Source organism: Stomoxys calcitrans, chromosome 4 (assembly GCF_963082655.1).
Source record: "Stomoxys calcitrans chromosome 4, idStoCalc2.1, whole genome shotgun sequence".
Lineage (NCBI taxonomy): Eukaryota > Metazoa > Arthropoda > Insecta > Diptera > Muscidae > Stomoxys > Stomoxys calcitrans.
Genome location: NC_081555.1, coordinates 112,859,059 through 112,880,322, shown reverse-complemented (window position 1 = coordinate 112,880,322; position 21,264 = coordinate 112,859,059). Strand labels below are relative to the sequence as shown.

The following is a 21,264-nucleotide window of genomic DNA, read 5'->3' as shown; positions in this document are numbered from 1 at the left end:
GTGCACAACATGCCGATAACTGGCTTAGGTGTATGGTCATAGTGTCATAAGGGCGGATTAATATCCGCACCCTCTTTTCAACCTAACCTAACCTTACCTACTTGTTCGAGTTATTTTCACTTGTGTGCTTATCACTGGCCTAAAGTGACCCCGACAAAACTCACGTGTGACATTTTGCATCCATGACTTTTTGTTATTTTGCAATTTTGCCATCCACTAGCATCGTTCGTGCCGACCCCAAACCATAAGTTATTCAGACCCATCTGACCTAAGGCCGATCCCAAACCATAAGTTATTCAGACCCATCTTATCCGTGTTTATGCTTATCGCAGGCCATTTGAGACTTGGATTTACGTGACTCAAAGTCATGTTAATCGCCATCATGAAAGCCGTGATATAATTCACGTGCTTGAGTATCGCAGGCCACAGATAACATCGATGTATGGCATCTCAGCACTGGATGCCTATAAGTACCATACGGGTTAAAACTCTGAGCTCCGATTTGTGTGGCGTTCATCATCATCACGAAAAGCTCCGCTGAAAGCTACCCGGCGCATCCCCAGGTTGCGGATAGTGGGATGCTCCGTATACGGAGTAGCTGCAATTGCAGTCGCGGACAATCGGGTGGAGAGTCCTGGTGCCATAGGCTCTTGCTTTAACACTGAGTGCCTATGATGCCAACGTAGCGCAGGTGTTAGCATGTCCGCCTATGACGCTGAACGCCTGGGTTCGAATCCTGGCGAGACCACCAGAAAAAATGTTCAGTGGTGGTTTTCCCCTCCTAATGCTGGCAACATTTATGAGGTACTATGCCATGTAAAACTTCTCTCCAAAGAGGTGTCGCACTGCGGCACGCCGTTCGGACTCGGCTATAAAAAGGAGGCCCCCTATCATGGAGCTTAAACTTGAATCAGACTGCACTCATTGATATGTGAGAAGTTTGCTCCTGTTCCTTAATGGAATGTTCATGGGCAAAAATTTTAAATTTTGCCTATGATGCTCGGTAAGACAAGGCAAGTTATTGGCGCCTTTTAATAACCAGTGACCACAATGTTCCCACGGCGATCAGTCCTATGGACCGGACCAGAGCTTGCTCACCTACAGAAGCTTAACGAGGAACGCTACCTCCACATGAAAATGTGGTTACAACAACTTTTGGCATCTATATGATTGCCGTGATCACGCCATTTCCAAAACACGTAAAGCCCGTCTCCCAATCACCATTCCGCGTAAATAACCGGTAGAGGGCGTTGACTCTGGTCCCATGTGCAAAGGTGATTGGCAATGCATTCCCTAACATAACCAAGCCCTGTGCTTTCACCCCAAAGTTGTCTCATACAACCAATGTCGAAGTACCAGCACTCCATTTAACACCGATCCTTATGTTACACCGACAAAATATACTCGACTAGTGAGTATTGGAATAATGTCTTTCTAAGAACACGACACTGATGTATCGACTACAAAAAAAAAAAACAACAAAAGTGAAAAAACTAAAAAATTTAAATCTTATATTTAATATGATAAATAGCTTATTCCATAATTTTGTACTACTTAAGGAAACAATTATCTTAAGGATGACTTTGTTAGCTAATGATATGAAGAGTCAAAGAGATATCCACCACTATTCAATCCCTGGACATGTTCAGCACTATAGCTATCGGGGCCGGAATATATTTCCGAGTTGTTAGGTTTGCCCATACCTTCGGGCCAATCGATGTTAGGCGCCGATTTATGATTTGGCGGAATTTCTGGTGGCAAATCATCGAACAGAGTATTTTGATGGACCGGCAAAGCCGGTGGGGGTGGGGGTGGAGGTAATGTTGAATGAAGTATGGGAGCATTGTTTATAGGAGGTGGAGGTGGTGGTTCGAAATGATCTGTTTGAAGATATGGTCTATCTGAATATGAAATCGGCGATTGACGAGTGGGGGGATATCCATATGAGGGCCGCCCTTGGTTCGCATAACCCGTAAGTGTGTTTTGGGTATTGTAAGGGAATAACTCTACGTCCTCGTTTTCTGGAGGACCAGCAAATTGTTGTTTCCATCTATCGCCTACTGCAGGTGGTGAGAAATCGGGCCGATATATTTGGTTGGCATTTTGGAAAGTATCTCTTGTCACGTATTCTGCATATCTGGAATACTGCGGCAAAGGTCTCCTGTATTCGCCATCATGATTCCAATCAACATTATCCACATAAGTTGGGGAAGATTGCCGGTAACCTACATTATGTGGTTCCACAGATGAGTGATACTTGTCAATGTTTGTGTAAAATGGGCGAGAACGGGTTTTATGGCGTGGATATACTTTGGGCTCTAACAAAAAACTTTCTTTATTTTTTGATGGAGGGCTATAATCATACTGGGGATTTGTGGAATGGTGATGTGGACGTTTATATGAATATTTGCCATGCGAATTTCTATGTTTGGAGCGGTGGTCATGCGAAGAATGGTGATGGTGATCCTCCAAATCTTCAGAGTCATTGTAGTCATCGGAATCACCATCCGTGGTTATATCTTCGATTTGATATTTATGCTGATGACGATGGTGTTTGTGTCTTGAATCTTTGGTTTCCTCAGGATCTCTGTAATTGTTGGCTTTAACTCCCTTAAACGTCTCCTTCCAGGGATCGTGGTGGTCATGAACTTCATCTTCGTACTCCTCATTTGCATCTGAATCGTGATGATGATGGTGATGGTGGTGATCATCATGAACCACTTTTATTATCTCTTCATGTGGTCTATTGTTCTTATATTTGGAATGGTGGCCATGGGTATTTCCCAGCACCTTAATGGTGACATCATGTGGTCGGTCCTTTTGCTCTCTAATGAGTAGAGTTTCCAAATGATCTCCACCATGTCCAGTAGTAGGAGTTTTATATGAAGAATCGGTCTCCTCAATCACTGTAAATGTGTTGATTTTTACATTTTTCTCCTCTTCAGCATTGCCAGTGGGGGCTATATTAGGATGGTCCAGTTCGGAGAGTATAATATTCTCTAATAAGGGACCAGTATCGAAATGCGAAGGTGGTTTGTTTGGTTTCTTGTGTCCATGATAGTGTCGCGAAACTTTATGGCCATTATTGGGATTATGGGGTGGACTAGAAATGGGCACTTTCTTAGGCACATGAACCTTAATGTGAACAAATTCATCACCCAAAAATGTGGGAACACTTTCTAGGAAGTCAATTAAAAGTAGACACATAAAAGAAATCTGAAAAAGCATAATATAGAGGTGTTAAAATTTTCATTATAAAGAGCTTCCGTTATACGGAAGGTTAAAACGTGTGGACAAATTTCTTATGAAATTAAAATGCGTCAAATTATGGTTGGTGTGATGTATCTTCTGTGGCTTTAATTTTTTCCTTTGCATCAAATTGGTGATCTTTAAGTCCAACTCAAAGAGAAATTAACACAAAACGCCGACATTTGAAAAACTCGTTGAAATTTAAATTTCTTCAAATCCTTCTTTAAAACACTAATAGCATATCCAGAAACAAATCTTATCCGTTAACACTGCGTTTTTGGGGATTTAAGAGACATACACAAGTAATTATGAAGAAATTTTCAATGAAAATTAAATTTTGATGAATATTTTGTGAAAATTGCGTTTTGACAAAATTTTATATGTAAAAATCAATTTGTGTTTGTTTGTCTGTTCCATAAAGACTCAAAAATGGAGGAACCGATTTGCTTGGCATTTTCACAGATTGTGCACAATGGTCCCGTGGTAAAAATAGAGTACTACATTTTTTGATGTTTGAAGGGGGGAGGGGCTTTTCCTCCCCCTTACCCTAATTTTCTGAAACGCCAGATCTCGGAGATGGTGCAATTTTGTGTGCTCTCTCAAAGTAACCTACAACCAAAAATTTGATAGCCCCACCCAAAAACCCACCAAATATATTTATAGACCTATCACGACAATATGGGACTCAAACGAAAGGTATTTGAGCCGCCGTATTTGTTTGGGAAGCCGCCCCACTCCCAAAAAAAAACCCTAAATAGAATATATTTACAGACCATGGCATTATGGGGCTCAAATGAAAGGTATTTAGAAAATTGATATCCACTTTCGGAACCAAGTTTCTGGGAGTTCTCCCCTTCCTCAAAACACCCCCAAAAAGGACTAAGTTAATGCCCTTGGCAATATGGGGTTCAAATATAAGGTATTTGAGAGTAAAATACTAATCTGATATCTAAATGAGGAACTAATTGTTTGGGGGCGCCCCTCCGCCAAAACAACCACCATAGAGGAGAAACTTATCGACCATAGTAATATGTGGCTCAAATGGAAGGTCTTTGAGAGTAAAGCATGAATCTGATATCAGCATTTGGTAAAAAGTGTCTATAGGGCCGCCTTCCCCAATGCACCCCCCAAAAGGGACAAACTTACCGACCATAGCCATATGGGGCTCAAATAATTGGCATTTTAGAGTGGCCTCCCCAACGCTAAATCGTATAAGATTTGCGCTCGCTAGAGGCTCAAGAAGTCAAGACCCCAGATCGGTTTGTATGAAAGCTATATCAGGTTATTGGCCGATTTGAACCATACTAAGTACAGTTGTTGGAAGTCATAACCAAACACGTCATGCAAAATTTCAGCTAAATAGGATAAGAATTAGGCCCTCTAGAGGCTCAAGAACTCAAGATCCCGGACCGGTTTCTATGGCAGCTATACCAGGTAATGAACCGATTTGCGCCATACTTAACACAGTTTTTGGAAGTGAAATCAAAACACCACGTGCAAAATTTCAGCTAAATAGGATAAGAATTAAGCCCTCTAGAGGCTCAAGAACTCAAGATCCCGGGCCGGTTTCTATGGCAGCTATATCAGGTAATGAACCGATTTGCGCCATACTTAACACAGATATTGGAAGTGATATCAAAACACCACGTGCAAAATTTCAGCTAAATCGGACGATAATTGCTAAATCGGACCGGTTTCTATGGCAGCTATATCAGGTAATGAACCGATTTGCACCATACTTAACATAGTTTTTGGAAGTGATATCAAAACATCAAAACCACTGATATTTTTATCAGTGAAATCGGACTAGATTGTGGCCTCTAGAGGCTCAAGAAGTCAAGACCCAAGATCGGTTTATATGGCAGGCATATTAAAACATGAGCCGATTCGGCCCATTTACAAACCCAACCGACCTACACCAATAAAAAATATTCAAAATTTCAAGCATGCTTTTCGACATACAGTGGGACGGACGGACTTGGCAAGATCGCCTTAAAATGTCATGACGATCAAGAATATATATACTTTATGGGGTCTTAGACGCTTGTTTCGAGGTGTTACAAACAGAATGACGAAATTAGCATACCCACATCCTATGGTGGAGGGTATACAAATTCCAGAATTTCAACATAATATAAATCTTTTGTTTAACCAAAGAAAATGTATAAAATTCCATTTTCTGATTAATCCAATAAGATGAGATATGAATGGAAAGTTGATTTTGTGTGCAACACAACAGATGCTGTCACCAAACTTAAGCATTTCTATGAGGTGTTCATTTTCTTTTGAGTTGAGCTTAATAATCCATGATTCAAATTGTATATAAATGAAAATTTCACTTTCTGTTTTGGCAGCCAGGAAACCAAGAATACTGCTTATCAGAAAGATGGCAAATTGTATTCAATAATTTCTCTGTATCAGTTAAGTGGTTTTTGTTTCCTCGATCCTATAAAACACTTAGGATATGGCAATGAATATTATTGTAATGTTTTTTTATTTTGTTTATTTTTTGTGTTTTTACACCGCTACGAGTCTCCTCAATCACTTTAATTGTACTGTTTTATTTTATGTATCTTTTTCAAGTTCAAGTTGAATTTTTTTATTATCGACACATTTTATTTCTTTTTAATTTTTGAACATTTATAAAATCCGTTATACACCATTTAGCAAACTGTTATACTAACTGTTATAATTTTATATAATCCCATTTTGCTCGAATTCACGTTGTCTACAATTTCTGCTTCTGCTGGCAAACTTGTTGATGGTTTCACGCTCAAAATTTGTTTAAACCCCAAATTCATATTTGCATAGTCATTTTATAGCTTCATTCATTGCTCCAGGCCATTAACTGACCTAGGAAACATGAAAACATTCGATAGCTTATTATTTGTTTACTTTTTTCTTTCTTCTTCCTCTTTTGTTATAACGGAAGCTTTCATCGCATCTTCAATTAATTTAAAATAAAACAATCGTTTCTGCTACATCGTTGTCCAAACAAATGATAACACTTTTATATTGGGTTGCCCAAAAAGTAATTGCGGATTTTTTTAAAAGAAAGTAAATGCATTTTTAATAAAACTTAGAATGAACTTTAATCAAATATAGTTTTTTTATACTTTTTTCTAAAGCAAGCTAAAAGTAACAGCTGATAACTGACAGAAGAAAGAATGCAATTACAGAGTCACAAGCTGTGAAAAAATTTGTCAACGCCGACTATATGAAAAATCCGCAATTACTTTTTGGGCAACCCAATAGCTATGTAGAGGCTAATCGTAGGGTTACGACAAAATGTTCAATGGCTAGTTTAAGTCAACCCATTGTGGCTGACAATTTGGCAATGGCTTTTTAATGATGACTAAGTGTGTTTCTTGTGCGTTGCCACACTTAAAAAAGTAGAGATGATATTGATAGCTGGATTGAAATATGAACTTTTTCTAAGGTTCCAGCTATCTAAATTAATTGCAGTAATAATTAATCGTTTATATTGTGTTATAACCTAAAATGATCATCCTTGTTAACTCAACAGATATTCAATAGTTGTACACAACGCATGTTAATACCCAACATACCAATGGCTATTAATATTTTTTTCAGTCAATGGTAATTTATACGGGAGTTAGACCAACAGTTGATATATGGGCTTTATATTTGTATTATTTGCACAAAAGACCTATTGAGCAACAGTGATTTTTCTTTTCAGATAAAAATAGGGTTGACACAAGTGTTTTTTTGACGCAGCTAAACTAAACCGAATCGAACAATTCGTGTCAGTTGAGCACGGTACTCACCCATTTGTAGCGGTACTCTGCTACAAGTATCTTGGGGTGAGGTCATAAAGTTCAATACTTCCCATCTATTGAATCATTTCATTGCAGAAGCGGGCTAAGCCACTTGAAGTGTAATAGAGAATACTTCCTTCGTTTCGATTCATTAAGATTTGCTTACAACTCTTCTTCCTCAATTTTTAGTCAATCCTTCTTTGATTTCTGTATCAAAAATTTACACTTTAAACCCATACAAATCAATGCTGATACTTTCATTAAGAATGAGAATTATTATGAGATTATTTTATATATCATACTAGCTGACCCGGGCCCGCTCCGCTACGTCTTCTTTTACTTTATATGGAACAAAAGTTTCCTTGGAATATTTATTTTCGACAATTAAAGATCTTTTAGGTAAATACCATGCTACGAAAATGGTATATCGCTTGACTAAATGTTTAACAATATAAGTGCCTTTATCTGAATTCCATATGATCTTTATTGGTCTACGAATTTAAGTTTGGATGCAAGGTGTACTCCATTCTTAAAATACTTCATTTCAGCCCGATATTCTCATGATGTCTGATTTAGTGGTGTTTTCGGGGAAGAGGTGGTCCCCCAGATACTTGGATCTGAAAAAATATCGTCATCGTGCTCTTGTCTCAAATACCATTTATTTAAACCCCATATTGCCATTGGCTGCAGAGGAGTTTACAGGATGAGGCGTCCCCCAAACACATGGCCCCAAAATTGGTTATCAAATTCGTTTTCTAATCTCAAATACCTTTCATTTGAGCCACATATTGGCATGGTCGAAAATTTTTTTTCCCTTTGGGGGTGTTTTGGGAAAGGGGTGATGCCTAAATACATGGTCCTACATTTGAATATCAAATTCGTATTCTACTCCCAAATACCTTTATTTGAGCCCCATATTGCGATGGTCAGTAAAAAATTGCTGTTTGTGGGGTATTTTGGGAAAGGGGTAGACCCCCAGAAAATTGGTCCCGAAAATGGGTATCAATTCTTGCTCTACTCCCAATACCTTTCATTTAAGCTCCACATTGACATGGTCGGTAAATATGCCCGATTAAGGGGTGTTTTGGGAATTGGGGTGGTCCCCCAAACACTAAGCCCGAAAAATATATCAGCAACGTGCTCTATTCTCATATATCTATATATCATTAATTTGAACCCCATATTGCCATTGCCCTCAAAATTGGATATCAAATTCGTTTTCTAATCTCATTTAAACTCCTTATTACAAAAGTCAGCAAATATGTCCGGTTCGGGATATTGGCCCTAAAAACTATGAATATTTAGCTCCACTCTCTTTGGGACTCAAATTGTCTTGGTGAGCAAATATGTCCTATATGGGGGTTGTTTTGGTGGTGGGACGTCCGGTAGACAGTTGGCCCCCAATGTTGATATCAGATACGTGGTCTAATCCCATATACATTTAATTTGAGCCCCATATTTCCATAGTCGGCAAACATGACCGGCTTGGGGGGTGTTTCGGGGGATGGGTGACCACCCAGTGAGTTGGCCTTAAAAATATATATCGGATTCGTGTTCTACTCTAAAAAGTATCTTATTTGAGCCTCATATTGCAATAGACAGCAAATACTTCCTATTTGGGTGGTGTTGTGGGGTTGGGGTAGCCTCATAGACATTTTTCCCGAATATTGATATCTGATTCGTGCTTTACTCCTTTCATTTGAGCCCCATATTGCTATGGTGGTAAATTTGTCCCCTTGGGTATATTTTTGGAGAGAGGTGGCACCCCATCACTTGTTGCTATATTTGGATATCAGATTCTAATTCTACATTTAAATACCTCTTATTAAAGTCCCATAATCCCATGGTCAGTAAATAAGTCCTGTTTGGGGCGTGTTTTTGGGAAGGGGTGGACCCCCAAAAACGTGGTCCCACATTTGGATATTAGATTCGTATTCTACTCGCAAAAAGTTTTCATTTCCCATATTACCTTGGTCGGTAAATATTGTATATCCGATTTAAAGGTGTTTTGGGGGTTGGGGTGGTCCCCCTAACACTTGGTCTGTCATTTTGATATCATATACGTTTTCTTATCCTAAATACCTTTCATTTCAGTCCTGTATTTTCGTGATTGGTCTAAATAAAGGGTGATTTTTTTGAGGTTAGGATTTTCATGCATTAGTATTTGACAGATCACGTGGGATTTCAGACATGGTGTCAAAGAGAAAGATGCTCAGTATGCTTTGACATTTCATCATGAATAGACTTACTAACGAGCAACGCTTGCAAATCATTGAATTTTATTACCAAAATCAGTGTTCGGTTCGAAATGTGTTCATTCACCGTAACGTTGCGTCCAACAGCATCTTTGAAAAAATACGGTCCAATGATTCCACCAGCGTACAAACCACACCAAACAGTGCATTTTTCGGGATGCATGGGCAGTTCTTGAACGGCTTCTGGTTGCTCTTCACTCTAAATGCGGCAATTTTGCTTATTTACGTAGCCATTCAACCAGAAATGAGCCTCATCGCTGAACGGTGAATGAACACATTTCGAACCGAACACTGATTTTGGTAATAAAATTCAATGATTTGCAAGCGTTGCTCGTTAGTAAGTCTATTCATGATGAAATGTCAAAGCATACTGAGCATCTTTCTCTTTGACACCATGTCTGAAATCCCACGTGATCTGTCAAATACTAATGCATGAAAATCCTAACTTCAAAAAAATCACCCTTTATATGTTTAGTAGGTTTTAGGATGGGGCGGCCCCCCTATGTACCCTATCCGAAATTTGGATACCAAAATTTTATTTTTAGGACACTATATGAGGTCACACAAAATTTCGCTTAAATCGCACCACCCATCTCCGAAATCTGGTGTTTCTGAAATTTAGGGTAAGGGGGAGGGTCCGATTTTTATATATAAGATGTATTTTTTTCCTACACTACATTTTGCTGCTGGCTGCACTCATTGATAAGTGAGAAGTTTGCCCCCTGTTCTTAATGGAATGTTCATGGACAATTTGCAATTGCAAATTTTGCTCGTGTATATTTTGCTCGTGTATATTTTGCTCGTGTATGTTAAACAGTTGAAGCTACTTAAAATTTATAATTTTCATATTATAGACATTTTTATATTTTATTTGACGTTAAAATTTCATAACCCACACAACACGTGAAGTCTTATAAACGATAACCCAAAGCGAAAGCGCCAGTCTAGACAATGTGACGTCGCCAATAGGAAGCACAACTAATACACCTAGTTCTGAAATAGGGTACTAAATTTTTTTATATCTGAAGCGGGGGGCGGACTCTCCTCCTTATCACCATTTTCAAAAACGCCAGATCTCGGAGATGGGTGCATTGATTCAAGCGAAATTTTGTATGCCACCTTATGATTCACCAAAAAACATGAAATTTGTATACAACTTTGGGGTCGAAAAACCTGGGGGGATGCCCAATCCCAAAACCCACCCGAACAGACATGTTAACCGATTGGGACAATATGGGTATCAAATGAAAGGTATTTAAGGGAAGAGTACGAACTTGATATAAAAATGTCACACTAAGTGTTCGGGGGGGTCGACCAACCACAAAAACACCACCCAACAGGGCACTTTTATTGCTTTGAGCAATATAGGTATCAAATGAAAGGTATTTAAAAATAGAGTACAAATTTGACATAAAATCTTTTTCCTTGGTGTCTTTTTCCTTGGTCCAAAACCCCAGCAGGACATATTTACCGATTGGGACAATGATTCAAATGAAAAGTATTTGGGAGTTAAATACGAATATGGTGTCAACAATTGGATCCAAATACCTGGGGGGCCGCCCCAGGCCCAAAACAGCCCCATAAGTAGCGCTCAAAACCAAAAGTGGACGGGAAAATATGGAAATCAAATGAAATATGTTTGGGAGTAGCATATGAATAGGATACTTAAAATTGGATGCAAGTACATAGCGAGGCGTTCCAAGCCCAAAACCTCCCCAAAAGTACCGTCAAGAATCAAAGTGACAATATGGTACTTAAACGAAAAGCTTTCGGGAATACGAATATAATGTCAAACAAGTAAAAGCGTGCTAAGTTCGGTCGGGCCGAATCTTATATACCCTCCACCATGGAGCGCATTTGTCGAGTTCTTTTCCCGACATCTCTTCTTAGGCAAAAAATGATATAAGAAAAGATTTGCTCTGCTATTAGAGCGATATCAAGATATGATCCGGTTTAGACCACAATTAAATTGTATGTTGGAGACCTGTGTAAAATGTCAGCCAATTCGAATAAGAATTACGCCCTTTGGGGGCTCAAGAAGTAAAATAGAGAGATCGATTTATATGGGAGCTGTATCGGGCTATAGACCGATTCAGACCATAATAAACACGTATGTTGATGGTCATGAGAGGATCCGTCGTACAAAATTTCAGGCAAATCGGATAATAATTGCGACCTCTAGAGGCTCATGAAGTCAAGATCCCAGATCTGTTTATATGACAGCTATATCAGGTTATGAACCGATTTGAACCAAATCAATGTTTAACCTGATATTGCTCCCATATAAACCGGTCTCTCGATCATCCTTGTTCTATTCCTAGAAACTTTAATTTCTGCTGGTTTGACAGAAGTTTGCTATGTAGAGTCAAATTATGCCCTTCAACTAAATTTATTTTGTATACATTTTTAGCAGAATCCATGGTTTGGGTTCCCAGAGAACCCTACGGTCTGAAGCCATACATTTATTCATTCATTCTTTGTACGTTTTGATTAAAACCCAATAAAAACTTTTTATAATACAGCTTTCTAAATATAGCTTTTTAATTAATTACATCCACAAAGCATTTTTATGCGCCACGCATTGTTTTGAATTTTTTCCCCGACGCATTCTTTTGAAATCGGCGTCCCATGGCCGCAACAACATTCTAAAGAAATGTTAAAAATACACAGGTAATTTGTTAAAAATGGCTTAAGTGTTACCATAACAACGTATAGCAAATATCGATTTTGAATGTTGGGTTTATGTGACAGGCACAAAAGCTAGCCCTTGAAAGTAGCTAAGCATGTAAAATATACAAAAGAAGAGACAGAAAGTAAAAAAGCGCCCAGATAAAAGAAACTAATCAAATGAGTTACCAGATGTTAGTGTTTCTTGAAAAAGTTAAGGGGACATTTTTTTAAAAAAGATGTGCTCTGTTAAAAGAAATTCTATTAAAATTCAATCTAGAGTATATTTTCCACGAAAATCTCAATTTTCCTAAAATTTTGAAAGTTATGAAACTTAAAATTTTGACGAAATTTTTTATTAAATCAAATTAAAACAAATTCTAAGCTCTTGACTTGTTATTAATTGAAGACTCTCTCAGCCGGTCCTGACAACGTACCTGTCGAATTGTCCATTGCTCAATCGATCACCCCTATCATCGGAGAGGCGTGTGCTGCAAATGTTATTCCCACAGCATGGAAAATGGAAATCATGGTCACAATCCCAAAGAAGGGTGAGCTCACTCAGGGTAAAAATTTGACAGCAATAACGCTGTCAGCGTATTTCTCCTGCACTTCAGTCCATTTTGCAGAAGGAACAAGCGGGTTTCCGGCCGCTTCAATGGAGAAGAAAGTCGACCTTTTTAGACTTATAAAGTAGTAAAACAAGGTTGATTCTATAGCCAACACTAATTTAAATTTTACTATACTCTGTCTTAGAGACAGCGAATGCACGACACCCTACGGCATTCACTGGCGTAAAAACGACTTCCTTGGGGACACCGATAAGGTGGACCTATGCGTCTTTTCTCATCGCTTTGATCAAATTAAGGCAAAGTTGGAACTCTTGTCTGCAAATTCTGGCATCCATCCATCTTTTCTTGCTCTGGTACCGGGTCAAAGAAGTATTTCAGTGAATTGTAGAGCAGACGAGCTTGCGACACTAGCACACATTCCAGGTATACTGAAATCTGCGGGTAAGCTTCTAGCGACATGTAAGCTAAGTCTTCAGGATCATGTCCGAAGAGCAACTACTGACAGATAGTCGCAAAAATAAAGTTTTAGACCTAGACTTGAAGAAGTCTACCGTTTTGCTGTCGCCGGCTACAACAGACGTCTCAGTTACTGTATCCGTCATTACAGGTCACTGCCTGATCGAAAAACATGCTGACACACTGAAGTTGCAAGTAACGGCATTTGCAGAAGCTGTCGAGGAAAAAGGGACTACACTCATAGAAATTGTTTAGTAAAAACCAGCAAAAATATTTGCTGTAACCGCATAGTCTTCTGAAAATGGGAAGCAGTAATTATACCCTGTACCATAGGATGGCATACTAATTTCGTCATTCCGTTTGTAACACATAGAAATAATGATCTGAGACCCAATAAATTATATATATTCTACATCTTCTTGACATTCCAAGTCAATATAGTCACGTCAGTCCATTTGTCGAAAGCTTACTAACTTTCGATGGAATAAAGCTTGGCGCTTGAACTTTTGCACAAATACTTCCTATTAGGGTATGTCGGTTGGGATTGTAAATATGCCATATCGGTTCATGTTTTGATATAGCTGCCATATAAACCGATCTCGGATCTTGACTTTTTGAGCCTCTTGCGGACGTAATTTTTTTCCCGATTTAGCTAAAATTTATAACGAAGTGTTGTGTTGTTAATTCTAACAACTGTGCTAAGTAAGTCCGAATAAGTTTATAACCTGATATAACTGCTTTATATACCGATATCGGATATTGACTTCTTGAGCCTCTAGAGGCCGCAATTATTATCCGATTTGCATGAAGTGTTTTGTGTTGACTTATAACAACTATGCCATATATGGATAAAATCGATTCATAACCTGATATAGCTTCCATATAAACCGATCGCTCGATTTTATTTCTTGAGCTTCTAAAGGATGCAATTCTTATCCGACTTCTCCTATGACCTTCAACATGCTTGCCAAATATGGCCTAAATCATTATAAACCCTGATATACAGGGTTTAACTTCTTGAATTTTGAATGGATTCATTCAAAAGTTAAAAATTTTTTTAGTTAATATCTGCAGACATTGTTTGCTGTTATGAGCAGACTATTTTTTCTGGCTGTATTTCTGCTGTGTGTGTCGCGCACTGGCAGTCAGAAGGAGTTCCACTTTAGGTCTCATTAAAGAACTTGTCCGATTTAGCGCATGTGAACCTTCGCAAGTTGTTGGGCATTTTAAAGAGATCTGGTTGGTTCAACGGTAGGAACTAGAAGGCATCCTCTTTTTTTTTGCTCCTGTGGCAGTCTGTGATGGCCTACTGTCACCTCAACCAAACCTAACCTATATTTAGAATACATTTTTTTCATTATGAAAATACTCTTTCGAGGAAATATTTAGGTACTAATAAAAATATTTCGATATAATTTTTATTACTAAAATTTCTCGACGCAATTATGTATGAAACCCAAATTTTAAAATTAATTTTCCCCCTCCTTACAAAAACACGGGCTAATTTCATTTGTCGACTTATATTTTTCACAATCCCAAACCAATACTTCGCTATATGGCAACACTTTGCCCATAAAGAAATGACAAACGAATATGATTAACGCCTTCATTATTTCTCTCGAACATGTGTAGCCAAAGGGGAACCCCACAAAGAAAATGATCTATTAAAAGATCAGCATTCACAAAATTCGTTAAAAGTTTAGTAGTGCCAATTATAGAATCGAATTTTGAGCATAAGTGTGCCGCCTGCTAATCGTCGCAATCGTATTCTAACACGAATCAGTACGAAAATTGTTCGTGGATAACGTAGCAATGATTGCGACGGCATAATAACAATGGAGAACAACAAAAACAATAACTTAGGTAAAGATGTCGTAGTGGTCGGCTAAACTTAAGGCAACATACATACGTCACTGTTGTTGGTGGATTGGACGAGTGTTATTGGTGGATTGGACGAGTGTTATTGGCGCATTGGGCGAGTGTGGATTTGTGATAACAACAAATCATCGGTTTTGACTTGTAGTGGTTGGTAGAAGTGTGCACGTGAGTAGAGAGCTGTCGTGTCACGTGTGCACCACGCGTGAGTCAAGTTATTCATGAGTGAGATCTAAATCAAATCACGTGATCACGCGTAACCGTGATTCAATAAAATTATTCGTGCGTAAGTGAGTGAAATCCCGCTCACGACACCAATCACGACTCACGAGAAAATCACCACTAACCGTTACAGTATATCAAAACAAACATTTTTTTTGCATGTGCTTAAATTATACGGCATTTTAACGTATGAATTCAGGCAAAAAGCTCATAGTCAAACACTATATTTTTCCTAGTTGTATCCGCATGCCAAATTTCAGGCCTCTAGCTCTATCGGTAAAGAAAGTACCAATTGGTACCAATTTTGATAACAAAATGTATGATAATTTACCTAATTTCTACCTACATGCCAAATTTCAGACCCCTTACTCCATCTATGAAGAAAGTACCAAATGGTACCAAAATGTACAAATTTGTAATAGAACATTAAGTCACCATCATATATTTCTTAGTTGTACCTACATGCCAAATTCCAGGCCTCAAACTCCACCTGAACACAAAGTACAATATGGTACCAAAATGTACGAATTTTGAATAGATCATTTAGTCATCCATTATTTATTTCTTAGGTGGACCTACATGCCAAATGTCAGACCCCTAACACCATCTATGAAGGAAATACCAAATGGTATTAATTTTGGTAGCAAAATGTGCGAATGGTGAATAGATCATTTGGCCAATCATATATTTCTTAGTTGTACCTTCATGTCAAATTTCGGACCTCTAGCTCCATATGTAAACAAAGTACCAATTTTTGTACCAAAATGTTCGCATTGTGAAACAAACATTTAGTCGCCCATCATTTATTTATACATAGGTTTTATTACATGCCTACATACTGCACAGAAAGTACCAAATGGTACCAATATTATCATCTAAATGTGCGACTTGTAAAGAGATCATAGTCACCAAAATGCGCAATAGCACAAATTTTGGTATCAAAATGTACGAATTTTAATTAGATCATATTGTCACCCATCATACCATTTTTCAGACCTCTAACTCCATCTGTGGGTGCCCCGGTAGCCGAGTTGGTAGCATGCTTGGATTACCAGTGCTGTGGTCGTGGGTTCGATTCCCGCCAGAAGCCTTGGTCTGTCGCTACTGTGGTATCACAATGGACCTAAAATTGTCTGAGTGTAAAGGACTGCCATCTGTAAAGAAAGCTCCAAATGGTACCAATTGCGGTACTAAACGTACGTTTTTTTCCGTTACCAGTACTATTTTTCCATTTTTCTTTTCACCCTCATCCTTTTGCACCAGATGTCTTTTAAGTCAAATTTCAAAATTCTACCTCTATCCATTCGCCCTGTAAAAAGTTCACCCAGTTCGTACTTTAGTAGTACTTTGTAGTACCTAAATGTCCGAATTCCAACAAACTCTTTTAGTCACCCAATTAAGTTTGCCATAGTGTACCCAAGTTTCAAAATTCAGAGCTCTTGATCAATTTACAAATTACGTACCAAAAAGTAGCAATTGCGGTACTAAAACATACTATTTCTCCCACTTCCGGTACGATGTTCCAAATGTACATTTTCTCTCGTAACTTGTACTCTTTTTCCATTTTTTTTTTTGCCCTCATCCTTTTGCCCCAGATGTCTTTTAAGTCAAATTTCAAAATTCTACTTCTATCCATCCACCCTGTACAAAGTTCACCCATTTCGTACCTTTTTGCTACTTTTTTTAGTATCTAAATGTACGAATGTCAATAAACTCTTATAGTCACCCAATTAAGGTTGCCATAGTGTACCCAAGTTTCAAAATTCAGAACTCTAGTTCAATTTACTAAGAAAGTACCAAATAATGCCAATTGCGGCACTATAGGTACTATTTCCCACACTTCCGGTACGATTTTCCAAAATATTTTACCAAACCTTAGAACATAATTCTAGCCCTTTCCGTTAGCGCCATTTCGTACTTCTTGGAACTTTTTTGCATCCAAAACGTACGAATATCACAAATTTTAGCCTTATCCCGTGCCTATGACCCAAACCTTATTATTTCGAGACGCTCTTTAATTTAATTTTTTGAGACGTTCTTTTATTTGAGGCCTGAAACACAATTCTAGGCCTTTCCGTTAGCGCTGGGCGAATATCATCAAATCCAGCCTTATCCCGTGCCTTTGACCCAAGACCAACATTTGTGCAAAATTTCATTATTCTAGCTTTAGCCGTATGGGCTGGGCGATTTGATTTGAGACGCTTGGAAAATAATATTCGTTTCAAATGCAAATTTTGCCCATGAACATTCCACTAAGGAACAGTGGCAAACTTCTCACATATCAATGAGTGCAGTCCGATTCAAGTTTTAAGCTCAATGATAAGGGGCCTCCTTTTTTATAGCCAAGTCCGAACGGCGTGCGACACCTCTTTGGAGAGAAGTTTTACATGGCATAGGACCTCACAAATGTTGGAGAGGAAAACCACCACTGAAAATTTTTTCTGATGGTCTCGCCAGGATTCGAACCCAAGCGTTCAGCGTCATAGGCGGACATGCTAACCTCTGCGCTACAGTGGCCTTCGTTTCAGGGAAAAATATATTTTCAACCGGGAGTTGTGAGAGCCTTGTGACTTCGGAGCATCTCGTGAGTTGTGAGTGTTTCGTCGTGATTTTTCTCGGGAGTAATAATTCTCTCGTGAGTCGTGATTGTCTCGTGAGTGTTTCGTGAGTATCAAGTGAGTCGTGAGCGTCTCGAGAAAGTTTCGTGAGTCGTGAGTGACTCGTTAGTCGTAATTTTCTCATGAATCCTGCGTGAACGTGAGTCGGCATAAAAAGTCGTGCTTGACCATACACATTTTAATCATAAAAATTTTTTCTCGTGAGCGTGCGAGAGTGAAAATTCTCTCACGTGCACATCTCTAGTGGTTGAGTTGGATTGGGTCGTCGTTGCCGCCACTGTGTTGTGAGTTGTTGTTATTGTTATTGTTAGAACCAAAACATGAAAACAAAACAGAGAGAACTTACAACAAAACATCTAACCAAATAATCAGCAACAACAAAAACAAAAATTAGAAGACAAGCACCAACCACCCAAGAAAAGCGAACTCACTTAGCGGGCTACAAATCCAAAACCAATTAGTTTGAGAATTACGGTTAAACGCTGCACATCGATACGAATTTTTTGAACGGAGAAATTAATTGCTCAAACCTTTAAAGTAACAGAACATATAAAATGATATAAAATAAAATTCTTACACCAAAAGTCAAATAGTATCGAACACTCAAAAGTGGAAAACAGACATACAGCGACGACATTGTCATCAAAAATTGTGTATATTATTTCAAGTGTCATTTATTTGGTTAATTAATCTGTTTTGTTTTTTTTTTTTGTGCCAAATTTTGGTGTGTTCTCCCTCTCTTTTTATAAGAAAAAGTGTTGTGTTGCTGGCATTGGCATTGTTTTTTTTTTTATAATATTGTAAAAGATTTATCGCATTAAAAATATTTACTCTTCATAAAGCTACATATTGACAAAAAAATTGATAAGAAGCTCTCACAAGTCACTTGCATTTTCGCAAAACCAAAGTCAGTAGTATCAACAAATTGCAGCTTGCAACAACACCACATCAGAAACAACCCCAACAACAGTAGCAAAAATGAGCGCTAAAAATATTCCTCGTCGCCAGGCTGTTCCAGTCCTTTACACCCGTGGAACTCATTATGAGGTTGGATTTGACATGGTAAGTGATGGAGCGAGCAGTGGTTAAAAAATTGTTAAGTAAAAATATTGTATTGGGAGTCAATAAATGCTCTTCGACGAATATAAAGGAATATGAAAATAAAAATTTTAAAAATAGTTCAACATTGCTACATTTATACATAAATATCTATAAGGATTCTATGATTTGTGTGGAACCAAAATTAAAAAAAAAAATAATTCCGTAAAATGTAGTTTACCGGGAAAATGGAAAAAAAATCTAATTTGTTGCAGAACTTACCTTCATATTGGCTAAAAAAAAAAATAAATAAAGAGTTAGTATAATTTTATTTAATAAGTACGATAAGTAAATTTATTTAAAAACGTGTGTCTGTTTACCATTCCAAAATTGTCTTTCTTAATATCAAGTAAATGAAAATTCCTCAATATAAATAAAACATTTTAATATCAAGTAAAAAATCTTGATATTGATGAAAACTTAACTAAATATTTAAAGTTAGGACAAAAGCTTTTTCGGTGTAGACTGGTTGGGACATCTCTCCTGCATTTTCAAGGATTTGGACCCCATACATAGAGATGGGTAAATACCCAACATTTGGATATTGATTGGGTATATACCCAATAAATACCTTTTTGGGTTTTTATTTGGGTATTTATATTTTTGCAGATATCTTGAGTATAAAAATATTTTCCAAAAAATTGTTGATGATTTGGTATTTTTTTGTAGGAAAACCTGACCTTCTTATCTCATAAAATCAGATTTTAGTTATATCTAGCCGCTATATAGACCGATATCCAGACATAAAGTCTTGAGGCAATAAATTTGTCATTTTTTATCCGATTTCGATTTGGCACAGTACATTCTGAAAGACCCCTACCCATCCCTTTTAAATGTGGTCCAGATCGGACCATATTTGTATATAGCTGCCATATAGACCGATCTCCCGATATAGTGTAATTAGCCTATAAAAGGAACATTTTTCATCGGATTTTGATGAAATTTGGCATGTCGAGTTCTGGTACCCCTCTAAAACCTTTTGTTGAATATCGTCCTGATCGGACCATATTTGGATATAGCTGCCATATAGACCGATCTTCCGATATAGAGTATTGAGCTCATTAAAGGAGCATTTTTCATCCGATTTTGCTGAAATTTGGCACAGGGAGTTCTGGTACCCCTCCAAACATTTTTGTTGAATATCCTCCTTGCCGCACCGATTTTGCATAAGTGAGCTCGTAGTCCTGTGTGTCCCGTTATGATACCAAAAGCTGTACTGACCTCCTTCTTATCTCATTTCAGTAATAGCCTCGTCCTCTCACAATCCGGACCATACCAAAGGATTTTCGCCGTCCTACCGACTGTTTCGCGCTCGTCGTCCGAAAGTCTTCGGGTTAACCAAGTTTATTAACGGCAGTCCTTTTGCCTTCACTGCCATATCGTCTGTTCTTTCTTTCCCCCTTACTCCGTTATGGCCCGGCACCCAAACGATGCGGATTGTGCAATCCTCAGAGAAGGCGTTAATCTGCTTCTTAATCTACATGACTGTTCGTAACCTTACCGTCCTTATGGCCATTTTACTGTCAGTAAAGGTTTTCACACTCGATGTCCTCGCGTTGTAAAACAAATCTCAGTTCCTGGATTCTCAATGTAGACCCCCAGGCCAACTCTGTCCTCCAGCTTTGATCCATCCATGTAACATGATCTTTCAGATGGCAATACTAGGGTTCCGTCAGTTCAAGACTGTGCCGCTGGCATCAGTGTCCGATCGGAAACCTCTTCCTTTCCTTCCAGGTTTCCTATCGTCGCCTTGATTATACCGCGATGGTGTGTGCTGCTCGCATCCTCAATCCATTCTCCCATCGCCTTAAGTCTCATAGCCGCAGTGGCTACCTCACACTTAATTTGTATGTCAATGGGTCGGATATATAGATTAGTCTCCAGTGCCCTAGTGGGCGTGGTCCTCATCACTCGGCCTATGCCAAGACAACATGTTCTCTGAACCTGTTGTATGGTTCTTATGTTGTACTTTTTCTTCATCACAGTCCACCAAACTACTGAGGCGTAAGTAAGTATTGGTCTAATCAAGCCCCTGCAGAGCCAGTAGACTATCCTCGGATTGAGGCCCCATTTGGAGCCTACGGAACGTCTACATAATGCCCAACATCGAAGGCTCATTCTAAGGTGATTTAACGTTGTCCGTTTGTCTGTCATTGTAATCACTGAAATTTGGCACAGATACGTATTTTTGCAGCACGCAGGTTAAGTTCTTGAACGGTCCAAATCGGACCATATTTGGAATAGCTGCTCTATAGACGGATCTAACGATAGAGCGCCTGAAGCTCATAAAAGCTTTATTTACTACCAGATTTCGCTGAAATTTCGAACATTGAGTAATGTTATATGCCTCCCAGCACCCGATCTAAATATGGTTCCGATTGGACTATATTAAAATTTAGCTCCCATATAGACCGATCTGTCGATAAAGGGTCTTAAGCCCATAAAAGCTTTATTAATTACCCGATTTCGCTGA

At 38.4% G+C, this 21,264-nt stretch overlaps 2 protein-coding genes across 6 annotated transcripts in view; one reads left to right on the top strand and one right to left on the bottom strand.

Annotated features, from left to right (window-relative positions):
* Positions 1-1,485: 1,485 nt before the first annotated feature.
* Positions 1,486-3,603, bottom strand: LOC131997246 (uncharacterized). The gene is made up of 2 exons (XM_059367885.1): positions 3,548-3,603; positions 1,486-3,216 (listed from the first exon to the last, which is right to left on the bottom strand). Exon 2 carries the CDS (start codon positions 3,205-3,207, stop codon positions 1,591-1,593), a length of 1,617 nt encoding a protein of 538 aa, XP_059223868.1. The 5' UTR covers positions 3,208-3,216; positions 3,548-3,603; the 3' UTR covers positions 1,486-1,590.
* A 14,537-nt stretch (positions 3,604-18,140) lies between these two features.
* The window catches only part of LOC106081172 (beta-alanyl-dopamine/carcinine hydrolase), a 47,762-nt gene continuing 44,638 nt past the window's right edge, over positions 18,141-21,264 (top strand). Inside the window, exons 1-2 of one of the 5 annotated variants that reach the window (XM_059367599.1) lie at positions 18,141-18,230; positions 18,450-18,755. In XM_059367599.1, the coding sequence (XP_059223582.1) occupies positions 18,672-18,755 (84 nt within the window). In that variant the 5' untranslated portion in view covers positions 18,141-18,230; positions 18,450-18,671. Of the gene's footprint in view, positions 18,756-21,264 lie in introns of all 5 variants that reach the window. The other 4 variants (XM_059367602.1, XM_059367601.1, XM_059367600.1 and 1 more) reach the window with 4 other exon arrangements.

Coding starts and splice junctions, on each gene's coding strand:
- LOC131997246 (XM_059367885.1), bottom strand. CDS start 3,207: ATGTGTCTACTTTTAATTGACTTCCTAGAAAGTGTTCCCACATTTTTG.